The 25212-nt window shown below is 43.8% G+C and overlaps 1 protein-coding gene across 3 annotated transcripts in view; it reads right to left on the bottom strand.

Annotated features, from left to right (window-relative positions):
- Positions 1 to 25212, bottom strand: part of nrg3a (neuregulin 3a) — a 178831-nt gene that overhangs the window by 53753 nt on the left and 99866 nt on the right. For all 3 annotated transcript variants that reach the window (XM_029835562.1, XM_029835564.1, XM_029835563.1), the window contains one exon: positions 18699 to 18828. In XM_029835562.1, the coding sequence (XP_029691422.1) occupies positions 18699 to 18828 (130 nt within the window). The remainder of the gene's footprint in view (positions 1 to 18698; positions 18829 to 25212) is intronic.

Raw genomic sequence — 25212 nt, 5'->3', positions numbered from 1 at the left:
CCTCCTCCTTCCAGATGTTCCGGGAGCCTCATACTTGCTTCTCTTCTTCCTGTCTACATGCACCCCTCCCATCTCCCTCTCCTTTTGCCTGTTTTCTTTCCTTTTTACTCTTTTTCCATTTTGTGCAGTTTCCAAGGTTACAAAAACAATAGAAGATTCTGCCTGTTTCCCTCAACCCCAACCCTGGTGGTTGTGGGTCAATGACCCTAATGTTAGGGGTAAATTATAGGTCTCTTAGTCCAATATTCTGGGGAAGCAGGTTAAACTGGCCTCCATGGAGGCATAACTGCAGCAAAATGGTTTCATTTGCTCTCTGATGATTCCTAACGGTGTTAGGGGAGACAGACATCCAAGAATCTCACATTCGTAAATGATTATATAATCTAACAGCTTTAAGTCCTACATCTTAGCAGGAAAATGTCACATGTTACTCCCACGCATGCCCCTGCACCTCTCTCTTTCAAATACCTGGAATGGAAGCTGGGCTTTCAGGCCGACGTGATCACAGCTCAAACATTCTTGAGATGACATTTCACAGTTGTCAGCTGCTGTCAAAGGCCTCTAGTCAATTACTGATGTGAATATCCAATGGCAAGTCTTTACATAAATCCATCTCAATAGTCCGCCTCTGCAACGATTCTGCTGTTGCCAACTAGGAAAAATGTCCAACCTGAACATCTCTGCAGCAAAGTCCCCGCAACAGCATCATATTATAGACTGATATGCTATACACAACTACAATACATTAAAAATAGCACTCTTTAATGGTGTCTCTTTACATCTGTGCCTCCTTCCCCCTTATTTCTCTGTATGTGTGTAGAGGTATCACCAAACCACAGCACTAACCTGCTACCTCATTAATGATTTTTTTTGCATTTATGATGTCTATTTCTCTCCTCTTTCTATAGTTTCCCCCTCCCCATCGCCTCTTCACATTTTAGATTTGAATGTTTAAAACCTTTAGTTTGACAGTTACCATCTCGTTGCCAGACTGAAATGCAAAGTGATTTGCGATTGTTCAGTCGCTTCGGCATTAAAGAGGAAATAAGGGCTCTTTGGACGGCGGTGCAGCATGTCCATTCTGAGCTCAATGTGTGGGGAGGTCTGGACGAGAGGCAGCCCGTTCGGACCGAGCCAGACCAATCTCCTGCCCAGCAGGAGCCCCATTACACAACATTTGGCTTCGTTCTCTCCACGCACGCGTCTGCCGGTATTTGGAACGGCGTCTGCGCAGCTGCACTAAAGCTCCGTCCCAACCTAAAGCAAGTTGGTTTTTGCATTCATCGTCCCGTTGTCACTTCTCGTAGCATATCAGTGAATTAGGAATGAGCGGGGGAAAAGCAATAATACTACTAATGATAATATTAAAATGAAAACAATAATAAAGTCAGTCAGTGCCAGCACAGTTGAGACTGTTATGGCTGAGTCTTGATGTTTCCTGTTTTTATTTTCAAATCTGCCTTTAGACACAGATACATCATACTCCTTGCTGGCAGGTACATGACTAATCACTTGTTTATTTCCTGCAGCATGTGAATCACATTCAGTATCTTAATTCTACAGATCTGTTGGTTTGATATTCACGCCACAGCTGCTGCAACCATCTCATTATATGGCGTTACATACTGGATCGGGCACTTCTCTGTCTGCGTAGAGCAAGATTTTATTTTTCTATTAATAATCAATAATCACCCCTGCTGCCGCGTGACTGTCGGGTGGTTTCTTGTTTCATAAGTTTTAAATTGCACCTCATAACAACCTGAAACATCCACTCACCCACTGAGAACGAAACGTCGGCATGTCTGGTGCTTTGTCATTTTAAAATTACGTTTTTCTAAGCTTTAATACACAAAAGAGGCCTTCTTTTGTGTATTTCAAGCATAGAAAATGCAGTAACAACAGTATGACACAAAACAAGTTTCATTCCCAAACCCTAAAACCAAGAATGACACACTCTTAGTTTTACACACAAAGCACCATTTACTCAGACAGGTAACATTTTGAGCAGTTGCTCACTTAAGTACATTTTTATTGGATTGATATTTTGGATTGACAGAAGTGCCCGATGGTGGATGAAGGTAATCTGTCAGCGATCTGCCACAAATGTCACTGATCAGCGGGCGTGCCACATCACAGGATCTTCACACAGACGCGCTGCAACTCAAGGAGACAGCCGACAGACTCTGACTTTCATTAACTGGCTGCATGTGAACGTCGTCCATGCCGCTCACACACGTGCATCCTGCCACCTCTGCTCTGAACCCTCAACTCCCTCTGACTCGAAGGATCAGTCGAGTAACATTTGATTTACTGACCTCGTGGAAGATATCAAATGCTCTCGGTATTGCCCCCCAAAGCTCAGGGGTCAACTCAATCAGCTGGTCATGGAGATTGGGCTGATCAGAAAGGCCTGGGCGCTGCTGCTGTTGGAGGCTCTGTGACAGCGATAAAGGCTATTCTCTATAGACTTTGAAATGGAAAAAAGGGCTCGTATAGCGCGACTGCAATCAAGCAAGCACAGCGACACTTGAAGGCACACACACGCACTAAAGTGGGCCCTCTGCTCCTGTAAAACACCACGAAGGCAGTCAGATGTTAAGGCCCGCTAATGGTTCTGCCAAAATGAAAATATGAATGTGATTCACACCCACGTGAATTCTTTCCTGAAGAATATGACAGAGGATTAACTTAACAAGCAACCCTGGTTCTTCTACAATATATAGCTAATACAAACATGTTGACATGTTTACGCTAAATATGAGTTGATTGCCTGATATATTTCTGCCCTCTCAGTGTCTGAGCTTATCTGGGACTTCTTGTCTCTCCTTTTACCTTGATTTTTTTTATTACTGCTCTGCCATCGGGCCTGTCTGTATTGACGGACACATTAAAATGTGTTTTAGATATATAATGTGATACATGCCTGAATCATTCAGTGACATTTGGTAGCATATTCTTTAGTCCATTCCCTGACATTTTATAAATCTACGGCTGTATTTATCCTCCCAGGAGGGCTCAGCACAATTACCTTGATAAGTTTGGCTCTGTTTCATGACTCATTCCAAAGTTTTTGGTTCAGGCCACGTCCAAATGTCATCATCATTATTATGACTGCTTTTTATTATATTTCCATTTCTAACAGGTCAATTCTATTCAAAATTTATTTATATAGCATCTGCGACAATCAAAAGAATGTTTCTGGGCATGTTACAGAAACACAGAGCCCCCAACAGGCAACAGTGGCAGGAAAAACTAACAGGAAGAAACCTGGACCAGGACCAGGACCATAATGGAGGTGTAGAAATAATTGAATTGTCTATTTTTGTGGTTTTATGTGACTATTTAAAGCTGAACAGCTCTTTTATTTCGGAGAAGTTCCAGTGTCACAAAAGAAATCCGAGTTTTACTAACAACCTTTGTCTCTGCCAGCTTTCAAGTCACTCACGTGTTTTCACATAATAAAGCAGAAAGACATTAAAACTCTATCTAGTTCCTGATTCTGATATTTGTGATATTTGGAATGTGAGGCAGCTGGCAACTGTGAGAAATGATGTTGCAGAATAAAAGCAATGAGCTGAGGGAGAGGTGGATAATGTGACACAGGGAGGAAGGAACAGAGCTGATGAGATGCAGTAAATTTGTTCTCTGAGTGCTAATAAAGAACATTTGAATTTGAAAGCAGGAGAGGAGCGAAGGGAAGGGAGGGCTGTTGCTGTGTTGACATCACTGGCCTGTGTTCAGAAGCTATTACCTTTTTGCACTCGAGGGATTTCTTGGGGACACGCATGCCACCAACGAATAAAACAACCCTGATGCGTCGACCACTCGCACAGCGGAATATATGACAGAACAACAGATTGTGTTGAACAGCAACAAAGGGAAGCGTCTCATGAGCAGAGTGATAAATTGCATATTAAATTAGCTTTAGCTCTATTGATCAGCGCACTGCAGGAGAAATGTATGCCTGGCATATCAGAGGGATTCAATTATACTGATATAATCAGCTCCCATTTCAGACGGGGCACGCGTTGAGCCGAAAGAAAGGTTCACGGCAAATGAGAAAGGAGGACTATAGGCTATAGGAATTATTGGAACATAGTATGGCAGAGAAATCTTGCAGTGCAGAAATGAAAATATTTATCAGGTTCAAAGAGAATTATTAAACAAGAGAGGGCACTTACAGAACAGACTACTTTAATTTCTGCTACAGTCTTTCTTACACTTCTACCCTCTCGCCCTCCTGCCATGCTTATTAATGATTCCTTGCCTACCCGTTCCGGTATTTCCCCTGTTTGAAGCCATTACTCCTCGTTACTAATTCAGAGGTAATATTTATTGGAAGGGCTCACTCTGGGTGTGTGGGGCTCAATGCCTTATTTACACATTTGGAGAGTTTATGGGCTGAGCTGCGATTAACTAGTCCATAAAACCTTTACCAATACGACCACAAATCTGCCTCGAGGGACGTTGCTAATGTGCATCCCCACGATTGAACTAAAAATAGGGTCTTTCTGCAAGAAGAATGCAGGGCATGTGTGAATTGGCCAATTTTTTTGGGACAGATTCAACAAAGTTCAACAAGCATCTTCTGCCTGGAGTTCTGGAAACTGCTAAACACGCTAGGCTAATTTCCAGTCAGGACACCAGTATAAGGTCTGGTTCTGCTCTGAGCTGTACACTGTTGATATCATTACTGGGTTTAACAGCACCATGTTCACCAAGAATGCTCACTTATTTGTTTGTTTTTGCTCTTGAGGTGGATGCATTGCTTCAAATCTGCCAGATGATTGATAGGCTGCCATGACTGATTAGCGTCAATAAGGCTTGACTACCTGTCAATCTCACACCGCACCACTTTTGTATCCATTAACTCTGTCATGTGAAACATATTACCGCAGACAAACTGCAGCCAGCACATCTGCCGAACCATCCTGTGCGTTGCCCATGCGTGGTGCAGAGCATTAGCGTCATCAACGCCCAGCTATTCTGTGTGAAAGCAAACAGGAAGCTGCTCCTATCATGTCTGTGCATTCCCCCTTGTCTTACTCATCCTTTCACTTGTCTCTGCAGCAGAATTCAATTACTCTCACACTCCCATATAATCACTTTTCATCCCTAAGGCTTGACAGTTTCCCTGGTCAGACAGAAAAAAGCCTAATTACTCTCTGACCTTGACTCACTCCCTTTCACTTGCTCTGATTTCCTCTCTCACGGCATCATCCCCGCTGAACAAGCCCCTCTCTCTATGACTCTCTCTCTCTCTCTAGCTCTTCCCCCTCACCTCCATTTCACAACATGCGAGCACCTTTTCAAACATGACAACCCTCAGGCAACTTGCCCAAATTTGCACCTTCGGTGTGCAGTGCCAGCATGTGAAGTGATTTCCTGTATAGCACCAGGCACCAGGCACACTCTGTCCACTCCAGCCTCACACACACCCGCCTCTAACTTCTGCCTCTTATTTCCTTCAATTTCACACCAAAGAAACAGACGCTCTCCCAACAATTTAAGCCTTCCATGATTGGTGGTGGTCGTTTTATACGGCCTTTCTTTTGGGCCTTCTTCCTGAGAACGTAGGTGCACCAATGAGAAAACTTGATGCAGGTGTCGCGATATTTTTTCACAATGAAAACACGCACATCCATACACATGAAGTTTTGTGTGTTGTAGCGCCCAGTGGGACGGGCAAAATGGTTAAAGGAGCTCTGTTGGGCCACTGTGCCGAGCTGCCATTTGGTTATATGGAAGGTATTGGTGAGCCAGTGCTGGTGGGATTTCGCAAAACCCAACTTCAAAGGGGGCTTACAGCCCTCTCAAACATAAGAAAGTGGGAAAAACTGATTATGAATAGGAGCTGACGTATCTGCTACACTGACTTCGGCTTGTGAAGGTCAATTCTCAAAGGAGTTTAGGAAAAAACAAGATTGACAGTCTCAGATTATCTGCGGGGAAAAGGTCAGAAAGGGAGCAGCTATCCACAAATATGACAAATTGACGGTGAAACTATCGAAACTAACAAGCCCGAGATGAAATTCATACTGTTCAATCACGTGACTCACAATTATTGCATCTTTATGATGAACACACCTCCCAACGGTGTCCAATTTACAACCTGGTGACATTTAACAGAGCGTGCGGGTTATTTTCAAGACATCTGTTCATGTCCTGCGTCTCACTTTTCCAGCTTTAGTGGGACACAAATGAAGGTTCCATTATCCTGCAGAAGAACACCCGGGTCAGTTCTATCTTCTAAAAAGGCACTTTAAGCTTCCAGCTTGCCTGAGTAGGTATCGATTACAGATTTGATTTGGTTCCATGTGTGCTGCAGAGCCTATTGTAAAGACATCTTAACAGCTTTTATCCCCAGAGTATGATTAAAAGATAGTTTGCAGAGACACGTGTTTCTTATTTTAGTCTTAAGTGAACAGAGAAATGTAGTTATTTTTCCAGCGAAACATCAACTCTAAAGATCAAGAAAAATGTAGGAAAATAACTGATTAGTAAAAGCAAAACAAATGAAGCGATCAGCAACTTAATGTCAGAGAATAACTAATGAGAACGGCCATTGCTGCAGCAAATTACTTCTTAGTTTAGTTATTTTCTACAGTTGCTTCATGTAAGCTGAGATTTCACCTTGTCTTGCATAATTGTTGAATTGTAGGATGTGTAATTACACAGGAGTCCGTCAGTTATTGTTAACATTGATGTACATCAGTGTAACTTCTGTCAACTATCAACTACTTGTAGAAGCCAGAGAGGAACTGCAGCCTGGCCTGTGCTGCAAATCTCCGCTCCAAAAACTAAAACTTCAACATCTCATTGCTCAAACTGACCCACAGATGCAGAGAGACTACAAGCTAACGCCCATGTGCGCTGAACTCAGCTGAGGTCTTTACTCCCTAATTAGGTCTCTTGGTGTGACCATCTGACCCGGTGTTGCTTTCATTCGCTCGGATGCTCCTGCACACACGCGGAGCTGCGCGAGCATCTCTGCTGCTCGGTGCTGTGCTGAATGCTAACACGACCTCGGTGTCAGCCTCGCTTCAACTTTGTCTCAGCCCATTCAAATGCACAAGAATACATATTTATGATGTCAGAGTGGATTCCCAGGTCTGATCTGCCTGCTGGATGGATGCTCGTACACTGTGCGAGGAATATGGGACGCTGTCAGGCCCGTGACATGAGCTTTTTGGGAACTGATATTATGGACTCTATTAGAAGGCAGGAATCTACAGCCAACAGGTTGATTACTTGTAAGGAAACATGATAAATTATTGTACATAAATGTAATATTAAAGCGTGAAAACAATCCAAAGGGGCCGTCTGCTGAAACATTATTGTGTTTCCTGGAAAATGCACATTCACACTCAGCCCAGATATCACATCAGTCATTTGTTATCAGCACAATTACGCTATATTAGATGGCTTTAATGTTATTTTCGGACGTTTCCTCCCCCGCACCCCATTAGTTCAGGGGAAAAGGATGAATGCATGTATAAGTACAGTGTGGCCCTTCAATTTACAACTTACTAATCAAATGATTGCAAAGGAAAAATAATCCACTCTAAATCTTCATAGCTCATGTGACATAACAGTTAAATAGATAGAGTACAGTAGGATTAAATATAGGCACGTATATGTATACCTCTGAGATTTTATTAAGGGAAAGAAAAACAGCAGAAAAACCAAAAGCGTGCATACATTTTCTACATAAATGGATATTCACGGCACCACTCTGAAGCCTTTGATGTTAGAAATTTATCTCTCTAATGTGCAAAGATACAAGGCTTAAAAGTGCATCATTAAACACCGTCCACTGTATAAATATACATATAGGACGGATTTATGGAACATGGAGGGTTGCGAGGAGCTAAACGCTGGCTAAAATTCAGTGGCTAATAACAATTTCTCTTCTTCCCATCAGAAGTGACAGTACCCATCCAGCCCGGGAACTCCCATCCTTGTGATTCGCAACAGATCAATATTTATGGAAACAACTCTATACGCTGCCGACTAACACAATCAAAATGATCGTTATCTCTCCTCGCGGTGCGGAGGTCAGCATCAGGCATGTGACAGTGATTCTGACGGACTGTTGCAGTGCCTGTGTCATTGTAATGTTATTTTAGCAAACAGATTTTAAATCACTGCGTTGGGAGGCATTAGCCGCCACCCATGTGAGCTCTGCGACAGCTGCCGGCTGATTTATAACACGTATCAAAGTTAATTCCACCGGCTTCGACTCCTGCGCCGCTCCATCTGTAATGCTCATCGATCTCCACTTTGTATCTCCATAAGCTAGTCTGCTGTACGCTAATAGAGGAGGTATCAGCTTACTTTGTGACCTTAATAAAACCTTCACTTTGTACTTTAGCCCGCTGTCTCCTGAATCAGGCGGCTCAGCGGCAGGCTCGCCTTAATGCCGACCCCCCCCCCCAGCAGATCTGGACACTGTAAATCTGGTCGCCCGCTTCCACATGCTGTTTGCAGGAACTGATGTTGTGACACGAGTTGTCACATAGTGTAAAATGCAAAAAAAACTCCTCTATCTGAGGAGAGTGACAGGTCGTGAAAGCACACCAGTGGGTGGAAGAGAAAAGATGGAGGCCCGATTAAAAGATGTGTCACCACTTCCTCCCACCGGGACTGTGACACAGAGCTTTTTACTGGCTAATAACTGATTCTGAAAAGAAGAAGAGTCGAACAGGTCCTATAAATTGCTTCACATTTTGTACTGTTCAGTCGTCACCATATTTAAGTTACTGCACTGAAGTTTGGGGCAATAATTACAAATCTAATGTGCAGTCATTGTTTATTCTCCAGGAAAGAGCGACTCACGGTGCAGGGCACGGGGGTCGTTCACATCCATTATTCTTACAGTCTCATTTACTTACATTTGCTGATCTGGGTGAATTTCAAATAAGGCACAAAGCTAAAACAAACCCAACCAACTGCCTGCAAATATCCAACAACATTGAGAGGAAGCTGTAATCTAGGAGGTCACGCTGATCTCAGAGCTGTTATCCTGCGTACGATGAGAGGGAACTTCAGTAGCTCTGATTGTGTGAGTCTATGGAACAGTCGAAATTAGGGACTGAAGGAATGAACAGCAAGTTTTTAAAAAGAGGTACAAAGAAATGATCTTCAGCAGCTATAGGAATAAGGACCATATTATTGTTAAGGTCTAGATATGTATGTACGTAGGTACGTGTATTTACATATATGTAAAGGTAAGGTAAGGTGATTATGATGATAGTGGTGGCAATACAAATTAAAATTAATTAATAATATGACTTTATAACAAAAGTAAAGCTAATAAAAGTGATATAGCCAGTCATGGCAGTGATAATGTTAATGATTGTGGGGTTAATGATTTTAATATACTGATTTTAATATACATTATGTAATGAAATTTACATCTGAAACAAATACTAAGACAACATAATGTAAGTATTGCTGGGTTCTAATGCCCCTATAGAGGCAGAAATGCTCGCCACAGGTCATTTTATTGGTGTCAGAATTTCTTTCCGCTGCCTGAACTGCTGAACATTATTATTTCTAACTTTTTTTTTGTAAATAGAGTCATTGGTGAGTCTCACCACTTGGTCCTCCTGCGGGGCAACAACGCCTAAACGGACTCTCCTGCATTGCCAAGGCTGTTTGGTTGATTCCCAGTTTCCAGGGAACTCTCTTCCTCACCGTTTCACCGTGCCAAGCCGGATGCACCTGCATTATTCCTTGACAAATTATTCATGAGGCTCTGGCTGCAGACGCGCAGAAACACACAGTGAGGATCTGAGTGCCGCTCGGTCGTGCACGTGAATCCCCTGTGTGGTGTGAGCCAAGTGGACTTCTGCTCAGCAACAACAGAAACGCTCCCCAGAGCTGAACACCCAGACTTTTGTAAACAGGGTTTATTTCTGCGAGCGTCACACAGAAAATAATGACTCACCCAACGTGTTTGATATCCTCTAGCTTAATATTTTAGCATTTTAATTGTGCTTGGGCCCGACGAGCAGCAGCGGTGGTGGATTTCCTCATCACGCGGCGCTGAAAGTGTTTAATCTCGACCCCCCCCCCCTCCAAAAAAAAAAACAACTAAAAAAACCAAAACTTGTGCGAGTCACTAGCGACCCCAAGTTCCCTCGACTCATTCTGTGTTGTTGCTCTGCTGTCTGCTGCGTTTTATTTGCGGTCAGAGACAGACTGAAGATGCTAACGAGGAGCTCGCCGGCAGGCAGCACACGTCCAGTTTAACACATTCAAAATGGGGGGAATTTTCCAAACTGGAGTTCAGCAAAACACTCAATGAGGATTCAGTCCCTGCGGCACCGGTTGCCGTGGAGCCTCACAAGGAGGCAGAGTTGTATTGATGTGCATCATGCTGAGATATGAGAAGCATTGGTTGATGCGTTCTACAGGCACGCTCCCTTGAACCAACATTTAGAGGTAGAAAATGTTTAGAATATAAGAATAAAGGTAAAATGTTTGAAATGTGGCAGGCAATTACTGTAACAAGCGTCAAAGAGTTTTCAGAGACGCCTGCAGGAAACCTGCGGGACAAAGGAGTAACCATGGTAACTTGGTAGAAAGGTCAGGAATATAAGCACGGTGATCACCAGAACCCCTTAGACTGCATTAAATATAACTTCTCTGACGTGTTTGCCAGATTTGTTGTGGTTTTTGTGTAGTTCCTCTTCAGCTGGAGCCTTTTGAAATATGGAGGCGTTTTGAAATTTTGTGCTCTTCATCAGCATCTATTTTTTTGAGAGTCAAACCAATCACCTTCAGAGATGAAGGAAAGGTGCTGCCTCTGATTAGATCAGTGCAGTTTTTGACGAGGTTGGTTCAAACACGCCACCCACGGTGTATGCTCTTAGGCGCACTCTCACGTGCACCCTGCTTCCCTCCACCGGGGGCACCTTACACCTATCATACTTTAGCTTTGGCATGGATCTCCGGTCTGTCGTGGCACCTTCAGAGTCACTTCCACAGGAGGAGAGCAGGGCTACAGTTTGCTCAGCCTCAGTCTGTAAAAGCTTTGTGGGGCTGCAACCCTGGAATAGTTTCACTCTTGGCTAAACACAAACAGCCTGGCAGTAAAGCAAACAACCTGAAAAAAGAAGAAGAAATAGAAGAAGAAGAATTGCTCCATTATTCTCCATGTTTCTGCAGCATATGATTATCTTTTTATAGCCGTTGGTGTTTATGAACACACATAAACACAGCCACCCACGCTCACACTTACACCTCTGAAACACACACACACACACACACACACAATGTATGTGCTCTGTTAAATGATTAAACAAAATGACCATGACATTATGTGCAGATTAAGTAGCTCTGACAAATAAATTCTATGCAAACACCAATTATTTTAGCTTCTTTATAGCCAAACACCAGACACGGCAACGTACACAGGATTCAGGAACTTGATCATATATTTTTGGTGATATCTGATGGGTGAATGATTGACATATTTGGAGATTTCCAGCCAGCCAAACACAGAACCTCACTGGGGCAGTTTCATTTGTGCTTTACTGACATTACTCTGGATGTGTCTATAGGATGAGTACTGCTAGATCCAGGATACTGTGGTGGATCTATAGATTCAGTAAAGACGGCTGAGTCTTGAAGAGCAACTTGTAGATAAACTGATGTGGATAGATTTTTCGTTCAGGATCTGCCGCCATGAGTTAATTGGCCCTCCGGCCATATGGCACTTTAGAGCCATACAGTATGTTCAGTTAATCAAACACATGTAATTTTGATCATTTTATGGGTTCTTTGCTCCGCACAGTTTCCTCATCGGAAGAAGGTTCTGGGTTCGATCCAGGCTCAGAGCTTCCTGATTCTTTCTCCCTACGCCTGCGTGGGTTTCCAAAACAGGCCCATCAGCTTGATAAGAGCGTGCGTAAGTTCACGTTGTGTTTTCCCGCCGGCGGATAAGATGAAACGAGCGGGTGGTGACCTGCGAACCGCTCATAGTCAGTGTAAGTAGCGCAGTAGGTAACTACAGTTACAGCTGGAGAAAGAGAACAGTTCCACTCTTACACATTTCAAGATCAGTGAATGACAAAATGCGGCCCAACAGTAGGAAGTCAAAATGGCCGTAAGCGGCCTGTCTGCATGGCAGTAACCTTGACCCCCTCCATAGGGTAAAACATTAACTACTCATCAGTGTTTAAGGACAGGAGGAGGCCTATGAGGGAGGGCAGAGGTTGTGCACGGGCCAGCCGTGCAAGAATATGTTTGGAAAACATCACGAGTGGGAGTTTGCGTGATCCTATAGAGCGCATACATTTGTGTAACGAAGCCCGATTCTTGTTAGTCAGAGACGAGTCGGGGCCTCAGGCTCTGCTGCATCTCTGAAGCCAGAGTGAAAACACACATCAGGCAGCTGGTGCACTGTAGCTTCCAGGTAGATTCTCTTTAATACTGCAGACACAGCTCATCTTCACTCACTCTCCCTTTCTGTTTTGCTCTCTGTATCTTTCCTCCTGTTTTATATTCACCTTTCAGTCATTAAAAGGAACTCTTCATGCAAATGGATTTTTGTGCGCTCCATCTTCCTTATTTGCTTTCCTTTTAGTTGTGTTATATATGACTTCTATAAAAGGGCAATAAAAACACAGTTTAAAGAAGAGAACTTGCAGAACAGCACTACATGTTTCATATTAGAGGGGAGAAAATACAATGCTAGTTATTACTTAAAGATCCCCTGAGCCACACTTGTCTTTGTGTCCAACTTCACATCACCCCCATTTTTTTTTGTATTTATTCATAGTTCCACTCTGCAGAAGGAGCGAACACAAACTCAGGAGTTTGGGATGAAAAGGGGGTTCATTTGCATTAATTTGCATCATATTAACACATCAAACCTGCTGACTTGAAAGGAATGCCTTGATTAGAAACACCATCCAATTACTGTACAGTATGTCTCACTCCTTCCACTTTCGTCTGTGTTTACACTTTCCCGCTGAATCTTCTCGTTGTGCACAACTTCTCAGTTGCTTTAGCATAACAGAGGAATATTACCAGCCCTATTTCCGTCATTCATTAATATTCCTCTAATTTAATCTCCCATTATGTGGTCACAGTCCTGCTTTCCCAGGGGAGGGGAGGACAGCAGGCCTTTTCTTAGCTGTCTAAATTTAACATCCATGTTTAAATGCATGTGGAAACACGCTTACAACACGCTTGCATGTGACAAATTGTGCAGCATCTGTAGCATGCAGCGTCCACGCTTTGAATATAGTTACTTTCTGCTGTCCTGTGAGTCCACAATCTCACTGATTCATGAACTTCCCCTCCTCTCCTCTCCTCTCCTCTCCTCTCCTCTCCTCTCCTCTCCTCTCCTCTCCTCTCCTCTCCTCTCCTCTCCTCTCCTCTCCTCGCCTCTCCTCCCCCCCCCCATCAGCAGGAGGGTCCCCCTGCATGAGCCTGGTCCTGCTCAAGGTTTCTTCCTGTTAAAGGGGAGTTTTTCCTTGCCACTGTTGCTTGTCTGGGGTTAGGCCCTGGGATTCTGGAAAGCGCCTTGAAACAATTTTGATTGCAAAAGACGCTATATAAATAAAGATTGATTTGATTGATTGATTGAAATAATTGAACTATAACCTGTCTGTTACCCATAACAGGCACAACAGGAGGAATTTCGCTGTCTGTGATAGGCACAGACTATTTTTCCTTTATGTACTGCGAGCCGCAGGTTGAAAAATTGTCTTCTGCTCTGTAAAACTAATATCTGAGGTCCATTAATCCTCCTGGATTAATGGCAACACATGCTTTATTTCTCTAATGCCGCAAACCCAAATTTACAACGCAAATGAATGCAATTCTTTATATTTAATTGCAAGAACGTTAAACATAATTCTGTTGAACCTGCAATTGCTTTAAACCTTTTATCTGAGCCTGGTGAATGGTGGCTGCTAACTTTGATTAAACTTTGTCTTTAAAAATGTGGTTTGGCCTCTGTTATTACAGTCATCATATTAAAATTAGACTGTCAGAGTGATGACAGATCACAATAAGCCCTTTCCATCAATAAGTTGAATATAATGTTTAGTAAAAGCTTTCAGTACAACCCTCCCACTGGCCAGTGTGTTGGTGCTGGTTGTCACTTTCTGTCAAAAATCACTCAGTCCTGTGGTTAGGACAATGAACACACACACACACACACACACACACACACACACACACATACACACACACATACACACACACATACACACACAAACTATTTACTGCTACCAGATCAATTTTAAAACCAATTACTAATTGCATTTTCATTACTAAAGGAGGCTGCAAAGCTTCACCATCATGACTCATCATGTGATTTCTTAATTATATGGTAATTTTGAAACTACTCAAGCCTCAGACAAGACAAGTGGCTTCAAAAAGAGCACAAAACTTAGATGAGTCATGCTGTTTCGTCTGCATTAACATCCTATGCGGCTGCAGAGAGGATGGAAACTCAATGAAGCTGTCCCATCACATTTTCCTGGTTTGTATTAACGTTCCTTCCTCGGTCGTGTCCCAGGTTTCCATTCTTGGAGTTTAAAGGGTTTGAATAAAAGCAGGACTAGTTTCTCCTTTTATCTGTTTAATTTTCTTTCAGCTCAGAAACATGCCCTGGCCCCAGCCTTGATTATTAATGTCAGCTAGGCACCAGTTGAACTCCCGCTTGGGTGCTGGTATTATCGTAGGTTGATATAGTCAGAGCGGAGATATAGAAAGAGAGATTAAATAAAGGGCAAGTGAGGGCAGGGGAGAGAGAGTAAGGGGAGGAAAAGAAGAAGTGCCCCAGTTGTTGGGAACGTGGGCAGCGGCAAACAGCCCACAGCTCCCCTGTAACGATAACGCACTTTTACACACTTTTGGATGGTGGGACACCCCGAGGAGGTAACACCCGCATCATGCACTGACCCTTTCGTGTCCTTCTGCACCCCGCCCCCATCACTGGGGTTTTATTGGCTCACAACACATATATTTGTGTCACATGATGAGCGTGACCGGAGGACAGGTTGGTTTTGAGATATAAACTGCGATGGTGCCCTGACCGGTAAAGCCTTCTAGCGGACATAGGTAGTGGATCCGTATCCGTGGGTCCCTTTTGGAATCCACTCCTGTCATACGAATTAAAGGTTTGTGTAGCTGCAAATGTAATGTGGGCTTCTGCTCTAATTGTAATACTTTTATTCATATCCTTTAATCTCCATGTCTGCTAGCAGCTGGGATGTGCGCTCTTGATGCTGAGGTTTTTAATTTCATGCGCACTCCTAGTTTAATTGGCTTGCCGTGTGCGCATGTGTGTACGTGAGGGTGTGAGAGGTATTGTAAGCAGCAGTCGCTCTCTGCATCCATGAAAACGCCAAGACAATCTGTCGGTTTTTGGACGTGGTTTAAAAAGGCCTGAAGTCATCATGCAAAACGGAAAGCTGACGTCCAGAGAGAATCAGGGAGAGATGAGAGGAGACGAGGAGGATTGGGAGCAAGGGATGTGGGATTATACTCTTGAAATGAGGGCTAAAGCAGCCCGTCCCACCTCTTGGGTTGCTCCTCACACCTTTCACAACAACTATAGATAGAATTGTCATCACATTGTGACTCAGTTGTGATATTTTTGTCCATTTCTGCTGTTTTGCGGCTCGGTTTTGGCGCCTTTTTAAAGCCTTTATTTTGCAATAGCTGACATTTGTTAGATGTCGTCCCTGCACCAGATTTATTTCAGTTGCACTTCTGCTTTTCACTGAAAAGGAAAAAAATAGCAGAGGAGGCAGCTTTAGTGAGAATATGAAAACCATACTGGTATTAAATAATCATTTAATGGAATAAGTGATTACTTCATTGCATGATCAAAAACATGGGACTGACACGAGGCTAAAAGTGGACAGCTTGATGTGGCCCTGTGATACACGCCTGTGTCGGCCCCTGGCTTTGCAGGGATCTCTTCAGAACTCTGCTGCCTAAACCTGTTGGCCGAGCTTTGCTTTCTTCTCAGCAAATCCGTCTCTAAAGAGGGCAGCGAGGTTGGCGCAGGTAACCAACAGCTAATTAGACCGAGGGAGACTCTCTTGAAAATAAAATCTTGACCCAAGATGCATTTATTCTCTTCCACAGTACAGACGTGGAATTTAAACACTGCTGGACCCATTTAAAAACAGAGCTTGATCTGCCGCTGGTAAAAAGATGATCAATTTCCATCTCTTTCTTTCTTCCCTTCAGTCTGACTCGTGAGGCATTTTTCCAACTGTTTTCAGGTTTCCCGTCTCTTAATCGTGTTCATTCTATGAGTTCAAAAAAAAAGAAAAGGAGAGTGAGGAGAGACAAAACCCAGACTACTCAAGCTGATGAGGCCCAGGAGTTTCTTATCAAAGGGAGAGAAAAACAAACAAACAAACAAACATTATATCTGTTTCAAAAATATTTGAACCAGACATCTATTAGTAGATTAAAAAAAAATACCCATAGAAATATCCGATGACAAAGGACTTAATCAAATTCAGTATTCAATCACATAACCTACTTTTACATCTGACTGCATTGGCCACTTGCTATGTTCTTAAAATATTATCTTAGTGCACTGACTAATTTACTGCTTAGCTGAGCACTAATGATTGAATGTTTCATAATGCTGCCCAAAGCAGAGTGCTGGTGTTTATGTGTGCGCACGCGTTTGTGTGTTTTGCAGGGTAAGAAGCTGGGTAATGTGTTTTGAAAGTCCTCACAAAGATAGAAGTACAAGGATGTGTGTGTGTGGGGGGTAAGGAACCGGGTAATGTGTTTTGAAAGTCCTCACAAAGATAGAAGTACAAGGATCTCTATCTCTCTCTCTCTCTGTGTCTTTGTGTGTGTGTGTGTGTGTGTGTGTGTGTGGGCTGATCCCTCCTGTCACGTGCCCACTGTTTGAAATCATGCACAACAGTTGCAGGAAGACAACAGGAAACAACACTCGGGGGCAATTGGAGCCTATTTACAACTGTTGGTCATGACACTCGTTACAACTGTGGAGAAAATCTTTGCAAACAGAATCAGGTTTCATCCGGCAAATAAAAATGATTAATTCTGCGACAAATAATAGCACAAAGCAGCTCAAGTGGCCCATTTAGACGTCTGGATTGATCATATTTTTACAACCTGGTTCAAACAAACACAAATTGAATCAGATTAAGCATTGATCTTCTGCCTGGGGGTGAAATTTGTAATTCTTCTGTTGACAAGGATGAATTAATCTCCACGAGCACGTCGACTGAAGTGCAAGTGTTTCGACTCTTGTTTTTCCAAGGTGAATTCAGCACGTCTGTTAAGTCTCTCCTGAATAGATCCATTTCACACTCAAATACAGATTTTTATTCACAAACGCTGAGACGCTGCTTTTCCTTGAACGTTAAAAAATGTTCAGACTTTAATAGGAAAACCTGATCTCGGCTGTCTCTGTATTTTCCCCTCTTGTGCACTTACATTCACGTGTATGTGTGCAAAATGCCTTTTCTCTTTAATTGCCATAGCAACGGCATTGTGAATTAGAGGGGAGGCACCATCAACTCCACTCCAGTCTCCTCATCCACCCACACCTTTTAGGCTCACGTCACCGCGGCCTCTCGCTCTTTTAGTCCGTTTTGAACTCATAAACAGAGAGAAACTCTGTTGTTCTGCCTCTTATTTCTTCCGCGCCGCTTCTAAACACATTCCATCATCGGCAGCGTTGACGATACTGTCGCGAGCTGTAAATAAACGATGCTTCTCCGACCTGTTCCAGACGTCCTAAACCTCATTACCAGTTGAGTTAATTGAGCTGCATCGCCCCCGAACTCATGAACAGAGACGCTCACTGTGCTCACGGCTGTTGTGTAGTTTTCTCAGTGTGACCCAGAATCTGCTCTTCCTGTGGGAACCATGATAGACTAAAGTCTAATTTCTTCCTGATCTTTTCTTTTTTCTTTTCTCCTGCACCCATGTGACGTCTCGCCTGCATGATAAATGACTTTATATAAACCCGCATCACTGGGATTCTGCTGCCGTGTTTGTGATGCCGCCGCCGCTGGACCCGGCGCTGCAACTGTCAGCATGTTTTCACGCGCTCAGAGACATGCACACGTACACGCCGTGCACGCCTCTGGGGACGCAACTCCGGCCTTTGAAGGAAGGGTGGGAGTTTTTTAGGGAGGTTGTTTTGGGATGCAATTAATAAAAGGCCCACAGTTGAAGAGCAAGTGCCCATCAGCCCTGCTCTCAAATCTGGGACGACTGAGATGAGAACACAAATAAGATGGCAAAACTTCCACGTGCACAGACATACGTGCATGCGCGTACAGAGCCACAAGTATAGATGTCTGCTTTTTAAGTGGGACTGTTTTAATACAAGAAGAACTACTTAAATGAGCTCACCAATGGTCTTTGGCCCATATTTGAGTATCACGCTGGGATATTTTTAAATGTTTGCCAATGGAGCATTATATTTTATGTATTATAAATGCCAAAAGTGCACGTTGTGTTTCCACAGCATAAAGTTTAAAGAGAAGCAATGTGGAAGCGGCAACACGCCGAAGTGAAATGAGTATAACTGTTAAGCCTTGAAGAAACCCAGATTGTTTCCTTGGACATAGAAAGCTGAATGGTTCCTTTTAAAGGTAATTTAAATCCAACACTACCTTTCTAAAACACCCAGCAGGAGACAGCAGAGCAACAATACTTACTTGCAGTGCTTGTGAGGCCCGCTGAGGGTCTCGATGACGAAACACTCGCCGCCGTTCAGGCAGTAGGCCAGGTCCTTCTCGTGACAGGGCTTGAAATGCTCCGAGTGCAGCGGCGGGACGGTCGGAGATGCTGCGGGACAAAAACAGAGACCTTCATTAGTCTTCAATCTCTTCATTTCTCCTTAATCTGACTCCTCTATCTCATTCAAAATTGAACCCAGCAGCTAATTCATCAAATAATCCCGCAAGTCACTTTTCCAGTAGCTTTACCCTCGTCTGCATATCCATAACAAGCATCTGACACTTGCTTGCAGAATAGTGCACATCGTTGATGGTACCAAGCACACCGGTGTTTGTTTGGAGCCTGCAGTGTTGCCAACAGAAGATGGATGGAGGATGGCTAATAATCTGTCCTGCTGTGATTAATACGCTGCACTCACACGAGTGCTGTTGGAAAGCCTGACTTTCTCTAACGATTTATCACAGCGTGTATGGACGGCCGTGGACGGTACACCCTTTTAGGACAATCTATCCAGAGTGTCCCACCAGTACCAAAAAGGAAAAAAAAAAGTCCTGATTCGTTTTTCCAGATTAAAAAGCCTCTTTAAAAGCTCCTCTGAAATATCTGGTTGTACAGTGATGAGCAACGCTTCGACGCTTCAATGACTGAAAATCATTTGGACTGAGAAGACCTTGATTACTGCCTGAGCTTGCCCTTTAATGATGAAGATCTCTCAATCAGGAGGCAATAATGAGATTCATAACAAGCCAGAGGAAAGATGTGTGAGGAGAGAGCCGTGGCCCCAAGATCCCTTAATCAACGCTGAGGCGTGTGTCTGTGTGAGGTCTGGAGGCACGTGGGGGTAATTTATGAGATGGCCATAGTGCAAAGGCTCCAGAGTGTAATGATAATCCTAAATAACCGGTTGGAAGACTCATTTACAAGAGGAAGTTGAGATGAGTCAGCAGAGACGTGGTTTTATTAGCTGGAAATATCAGATGGATGAAAGGGTCGCCACATTACAGAGCACCCTAACATCCTTTGATGATCATTAATAAATGCAGCAGAGTTTTAGAATCAGAAGAATAAATAAATAAAACAGGCACATCTCATCCAACAGCCCCCACTCTCAAGTTAGGCTAGGCTAGGGCACATGCTAACCTACAATTTCAAATGTTGCAGCCTATAACTGTGTGTGGTGTCTGTTAGCTGTATCGCAAACATGACAACCCTCGTAAGATGGACACACTATTATTCATCAAACTTTCCAAACTACCTGTAACGATGTTTCTTCACAGCACCGCAGAGATAATCACATAAGACCTCACAAAGCTCATTAGCAACATGTGGTGGATTAATTCTGCTAAAGGTTAAAAAAACATGGCTGCTTCGGACCGATAGTACCCGTAAATCTATAAAATAAGCACAATCTATAAAATGCAATTATCTGAGGGGTGATTTAGTTTTTTGGGGTTTTTTTTTTTGGAGCTTTACACAAAAGGACAGAGGATTGAAAAGATGACACAAGTTCATTTTGTAACTTGCAAATGCGGCATCAAACATCAGCAATAAATGCTGCCTTTCACAGCTTGATACTGTTAAAAGCAGCCGCGCTGAGCAGCACTAAGGGCTGTCTGACAAAGGCTTATTACTGTGATCGAGTCCATTAAATTCATACATGATCATTTCAAATGGACGGAACTTTGAAAAAGGACTTTTGTAATCAACGACTTCCCACATTTAATGCGCGTGTCCACGAATTGAAGCATTGTGATTTCTTGTTGTTGTGAAAGAGGTCGCCTGTTGAATCACCTCATTATCGTGGAAAAGTGAGAGTTGGGCACAAACTAGTTGGAATTTTGACAAAAGAAACTTCAAATGTAATGAATAAGCGACTCATTTTAATAAAACGCAGTTTTCCTTCGTACAGGTGCCAGCCACAAAGAGAACACGGATAATTAAATCTCAGATAGCGGAATTTTCCAATATTACAGTGTGATTCAGAGCGTCCTGACAACCGTCTTTTGATTTCCCACGTTCTGCACGCGGGATGCGTCGCTTTTATTTTGAAACATATTTTGAAAACAAGCCTCCGGGCATGTTTTCAGAGCTTGGAGTGGGGTGGGCTGTTGTGCTTGTCCCCGCAATAAGTGACAGAAGTGTCATTCGTCTTCCTTTCTTTTTGTTCCTGGTTGACAGAGCTGTGTGTGTGCTGCAGGTTGCACCGTTAAGCACCACTCATCACCTGTCAGCTCGCAAACAGCACACACTCGAGGAATTCCTTCACCGTAAAGGAAATGCAAGAGCCCGCAGCCGACGCGTCTGCAGAAAATAAGATTGTGACTTTGGAAACGTTGCTCACCAATGGTGGTTGCCAATCACGGCCGGCTGGGGGGGAGAGAAAGGTTGAGAGGCACAGCGGCGATCGATAACATCGAGCGTCGGATAACACAGCCCCCCACTTTCATCTCCTATCCCCTTCGTGTGGGTACGGTAAAAACAGGCCCGCTAACGTTCATCTTGGCGACATGGCACGATCTGGTCATTTACCATAAAATCAGCTTACACTCATGGAGCGTTGACAAAATGATCGAAATGTAGGCGTCGACAGAGGATCAACGCCGAGATAAAACCTAATCTCCAGCGGGTGCAGGTAATGCAGTATTCATGATTTAATTATTGTTCTTCCGCTTTGTAAATCCAGATCAGCTGGGGAATAAACAGACTGAGTCTCTGCGTTTCCCTCTTTCAAATTTCAAGATGGTGCCTGGCTCATTAAACCTGCAAGGAAGGACCTTTGGATTGGAGGTCTGCATCTCCTGAAATATTAGAGAGAATGGTTTTGTGAAGGTCAACATGGGCCACCTCTACCTAAACTTCTCTATTACCCTGTCACACTAGTTTTCTTGGATTTTTCCCCCTTGAACAACAAAAAAAAAAATCGTAAAAATATCATCTAGAAAAAATTCTAGATGATATTTCTCTCGAGACAACCACACAGAATTGATGATATTAGATATTTAGGGTCTTGTTCTTCCTCTTTTCTCCTGTCTTCTCAGCCAGCACATGCGTGTCAATCAGCACACGGATGAAAGGGTGAAAGTCTGTGAGGGTGACGGAGAAATGACCTCATGCTGTTTGTGTTTGGCTGAACCAGAGGTCTGTTCCCCAGCAGAGGTCTGTTCCCCAGCGGAGGTCTGTTCCCTAGCTGAGGTCTGTTCCCCAGCAGAGGTCTGTTCCCTAGCAGAGGTCTGTTCCCTAGCTGAGGTCTGTTCCCTAGCAGAGGTCTGTTCCCTAGCAGAGGTCTGTTCCCCAGCGGAGGTCTGTTCCCTAGCTGAGGTCTGTTCCCCAGCAGAGGTCTGTTCCCTAGCAGAGGTCTGTTCCCTAGCAGAGGTCTGTTCCTTAGCAGAGGTATGTTCCCCAGCTGAGGTCTGTTCCCTAGCTGAGGTCTGTTCCCCAGCAGAGGTCTGTTCCCTAGCTGAGGTCTGTTCCCTAGCAGAGGTCTGTTCCCTAGCAGAGGTCTGTTCCCCAGCAGAGGTCTGTTCCCTAGCTGAGGTCTGTTCCCTAGCTGAGGTCTGTTCCCTAGCTGAGGTCTGTTCCCTAGCAGAGGTCTGTTCCCTAGCAGAGGTCTGTTCCCCAGCAGAGGTCTGTTCCCCAGCAGAGGTCTGTTCCCTAGCTGAGGTCTGTTCCCTAGCAGAGGTCTGTTCCCCAGCAGAGGTCTGTTCCCCAGCAGAGGTCTGTTCCCTAGCTGAGGTCTGTTCCCTAGCTGAGGTCTGTTCCCTAGCAGAGGTCTGTTCCCCAGCAGAGGTCTGCTAGGACCGTATTTGCTGGACCAGATGATCATCTTGATCCTGACTTATTATTTCCTCATTTGTTTTAAACAGAACCCAAAACACTATTTTATAGAACTTTCACTTTTTTGGAAACATCTAAGTTCCCCCACAAATGAACCAGTCCTTCAACTTCCTGTCAGTAAAGGGAAGGTTTTCCTGCTATTACCTATAAACTCAATGCCTTCATGTAAAATAGCAATACGATAAAGGTCAGAGCAGACCTGTGATTTAAATGCTCTTCCTATGCTTAAAGGTAAATAAAATAGACATTCATCTCTGCTCGTAAAGTTTTTGATTCATTTTGATTCCCCAACCCTTTTCTAAACAGCTTAATATCCAAACTCAGGCAGAGCAACACTTCTTATCCCCTTAAATGGCTCTCCAATGTAGAAAAGTAATCTAAGATTTCCCTACACACACACACACGCACACACACACACACACACACACACACACACACACACACACACACGAACGTGTCTGAGATGCTTGCATCTTATATTTCTCTAGCTTGTTCAGATAAGACAGCGTCCTTCTGGAGCCTCACTTGTAGCCGATGAGTCAGGGTGGTAAAAGTAATGTGCTGATATCATTATTGCACAGGATGATCTAATAAAGATAGCAGCACATCTCTGCTCTCAATTGTCTTTTGTGCAGCTCTGACAAATACCCATCAATCCTTCCCAGACGCCGCGGTGCTTTTGAGATAAGAGTCCACGGATGTGCTGTACAAAAAGGTGCATTTAATGAAAAGCTGGAAAATGTGAGAATTTAGGAACGTCTAGAGAAAGCAATATTGTTTTGGCCGCCGGTGCTGTGTTTTTACGCTGCATATGCCGGTGAAAGTATGATTGGCCCGGTGGAAAAGCTGCGTGCCAATCTGCTTTTTGAAACAGTTGCTGAGAGTGGTGTGTCTCCTGTCCAACTATATATTCAGCTCAGGGGCAGAGAGACCAGGATGGCCATAGAGCGACGGATGAGTGAGAACAGGGAAGACAAAATGGTTGTATGGTCGGGGCTGCTTTAGGGAAAGAAGAGAGAAAAAGGTCTTTCGTGAGAGTGACCCTGCCTCTTAGCCGACATCAGCTGTCAAGACTCCGCTGCTTGTGCGTCTGTGGGGCTCCTAAAAGTGTGAGCAGGAACGTGGAAATGCATGCCGTGCGTCGCACAGAGCATCTGCTTGAGAGACTGGCAGAAACTCCACTGCAGCTGCTGCAGTGCAGCTGCATGCACAGGTGTGGTACGGCCCAGAATGATGGATTCGCTTAAGGCCTGGACCAGCGCACCAGTCTGCTCTGCTGTCCCTGAAAGTCTCTTCCCTGCAGCTCGGTATTCTGCTCTCAGATTGTGTTGCAGCGCCACAAGGTTTGCCAAATGAACAGTAGCAGGCCCGATCCTGCCCCCCCCCCCCCCCCCCCCCCCCCCGGCCATCTGCAGTGGAAAAATCCATTAGTCTCCAGGTGAAAGCTGCAGAGCACTCTCTCTGCATCGGGTCTACGCTGCAGCATCCATTTTCACTCTGGAGATTAGAGCCACTCCTTCCCCGTCTTGCAAACGTGGGAACGCGTTGCCGCACGTTGCAACATTGGTGACGGCAGCAGCAGAAACTACTGAGTAATAACAAGGTCGTAACAGTGTCTAAGCTGATGACTAACATCATGAATGAACAGAAAAGCCCAAAACGCTGATTATTATCATTCAGTCATGAAATTACCTTCACACAGCCCCTTTAATCTAAACCCAACCTTTAGAGTAAACATGCAGAATTATCTTCTACATTTTCTTGGGACAAAAACCATAAAAACAGGAGCAGAAATGGCGATTGCTGGGACTACAGCATGCCTTCCACCAACTCAGGCCCATTTAGGCAATACCTCTATATCACACACTCAGCAGTAAACAGGGCCCAGCATGTACCTATAATAAGACCATATATATGCCAGAACCTCTACGTCTCCATTTTATCTGACAGCTTAATCTCAATAATGTGTTACATTTTTTGGTGAACTCTTGACATCGACTGTAGTCATTGTTCACGTCCGATAGCCATGGCAACACACAGGGATTAAATTCCCTTATGTCAGAATGGTCAACCCCTTGTACATCTGCTCTGCCTTACATCTTTGATTTTGAATAGCCTGATGCAGAAATGTTTTCCACTTATATATGCTCACCACAACTTATTTGAATTTTATTCAGCTCATTATTGAGACCTTGATTCAAACTTGACTGTTAATATTCAAAGAAGCCGGACTGATCTGATACACACAAAACAGGCAACAAGGTCATTCGAAGGGTGTGAAAAAGGCTCCTTTTTTCCTTTCAAAAGTAAAACAGAATAATTCAACACAAAATGAAGAAAGTCTATTTACACTTTGCCACATGTGCACACTCAGGGGCTCACTGTGATTAGTTTGTCATCCCCTTACAGCTCAGCTGACACAGAAAGTGGAGTAAATTTCTTAATTAAGTCAGGAAGAATCAATTACTTTTGGGAACGGCTTCATTGTCCTCCCTCTCATGCCCAACGGCTCAGGGCCTCTAATCACATCAGAGAAAAGGAGGGGGCTCAACAACTTCTCTGACAACAATTAATCCCCCAATAAGTCAACTTGTGTCAATTTTTACATGCAATCATATTGTAGCATGTTTGGACGACGACAACAAGGACGATGATGAT

This window comes from Takifugu rubripes, chromosome 4 (assembly GCF_901000725.2).
Source record: "Takifugu rubripes chromosome 4, fTakRub1.2, whole genome shotgun sequence".
Lineage (NCBI taxonomy): Eukaryota > Metazoa > Chordata > Actinopteri > Tetraodontiformes > Tetraodontidae > Takifugu > Takifugu rubripes.
The sequence above is the reverse complement of the archived record's forward strand: the minus strand, read 5'-3'. Positions and strand labels throughout refer to the sequence as shown.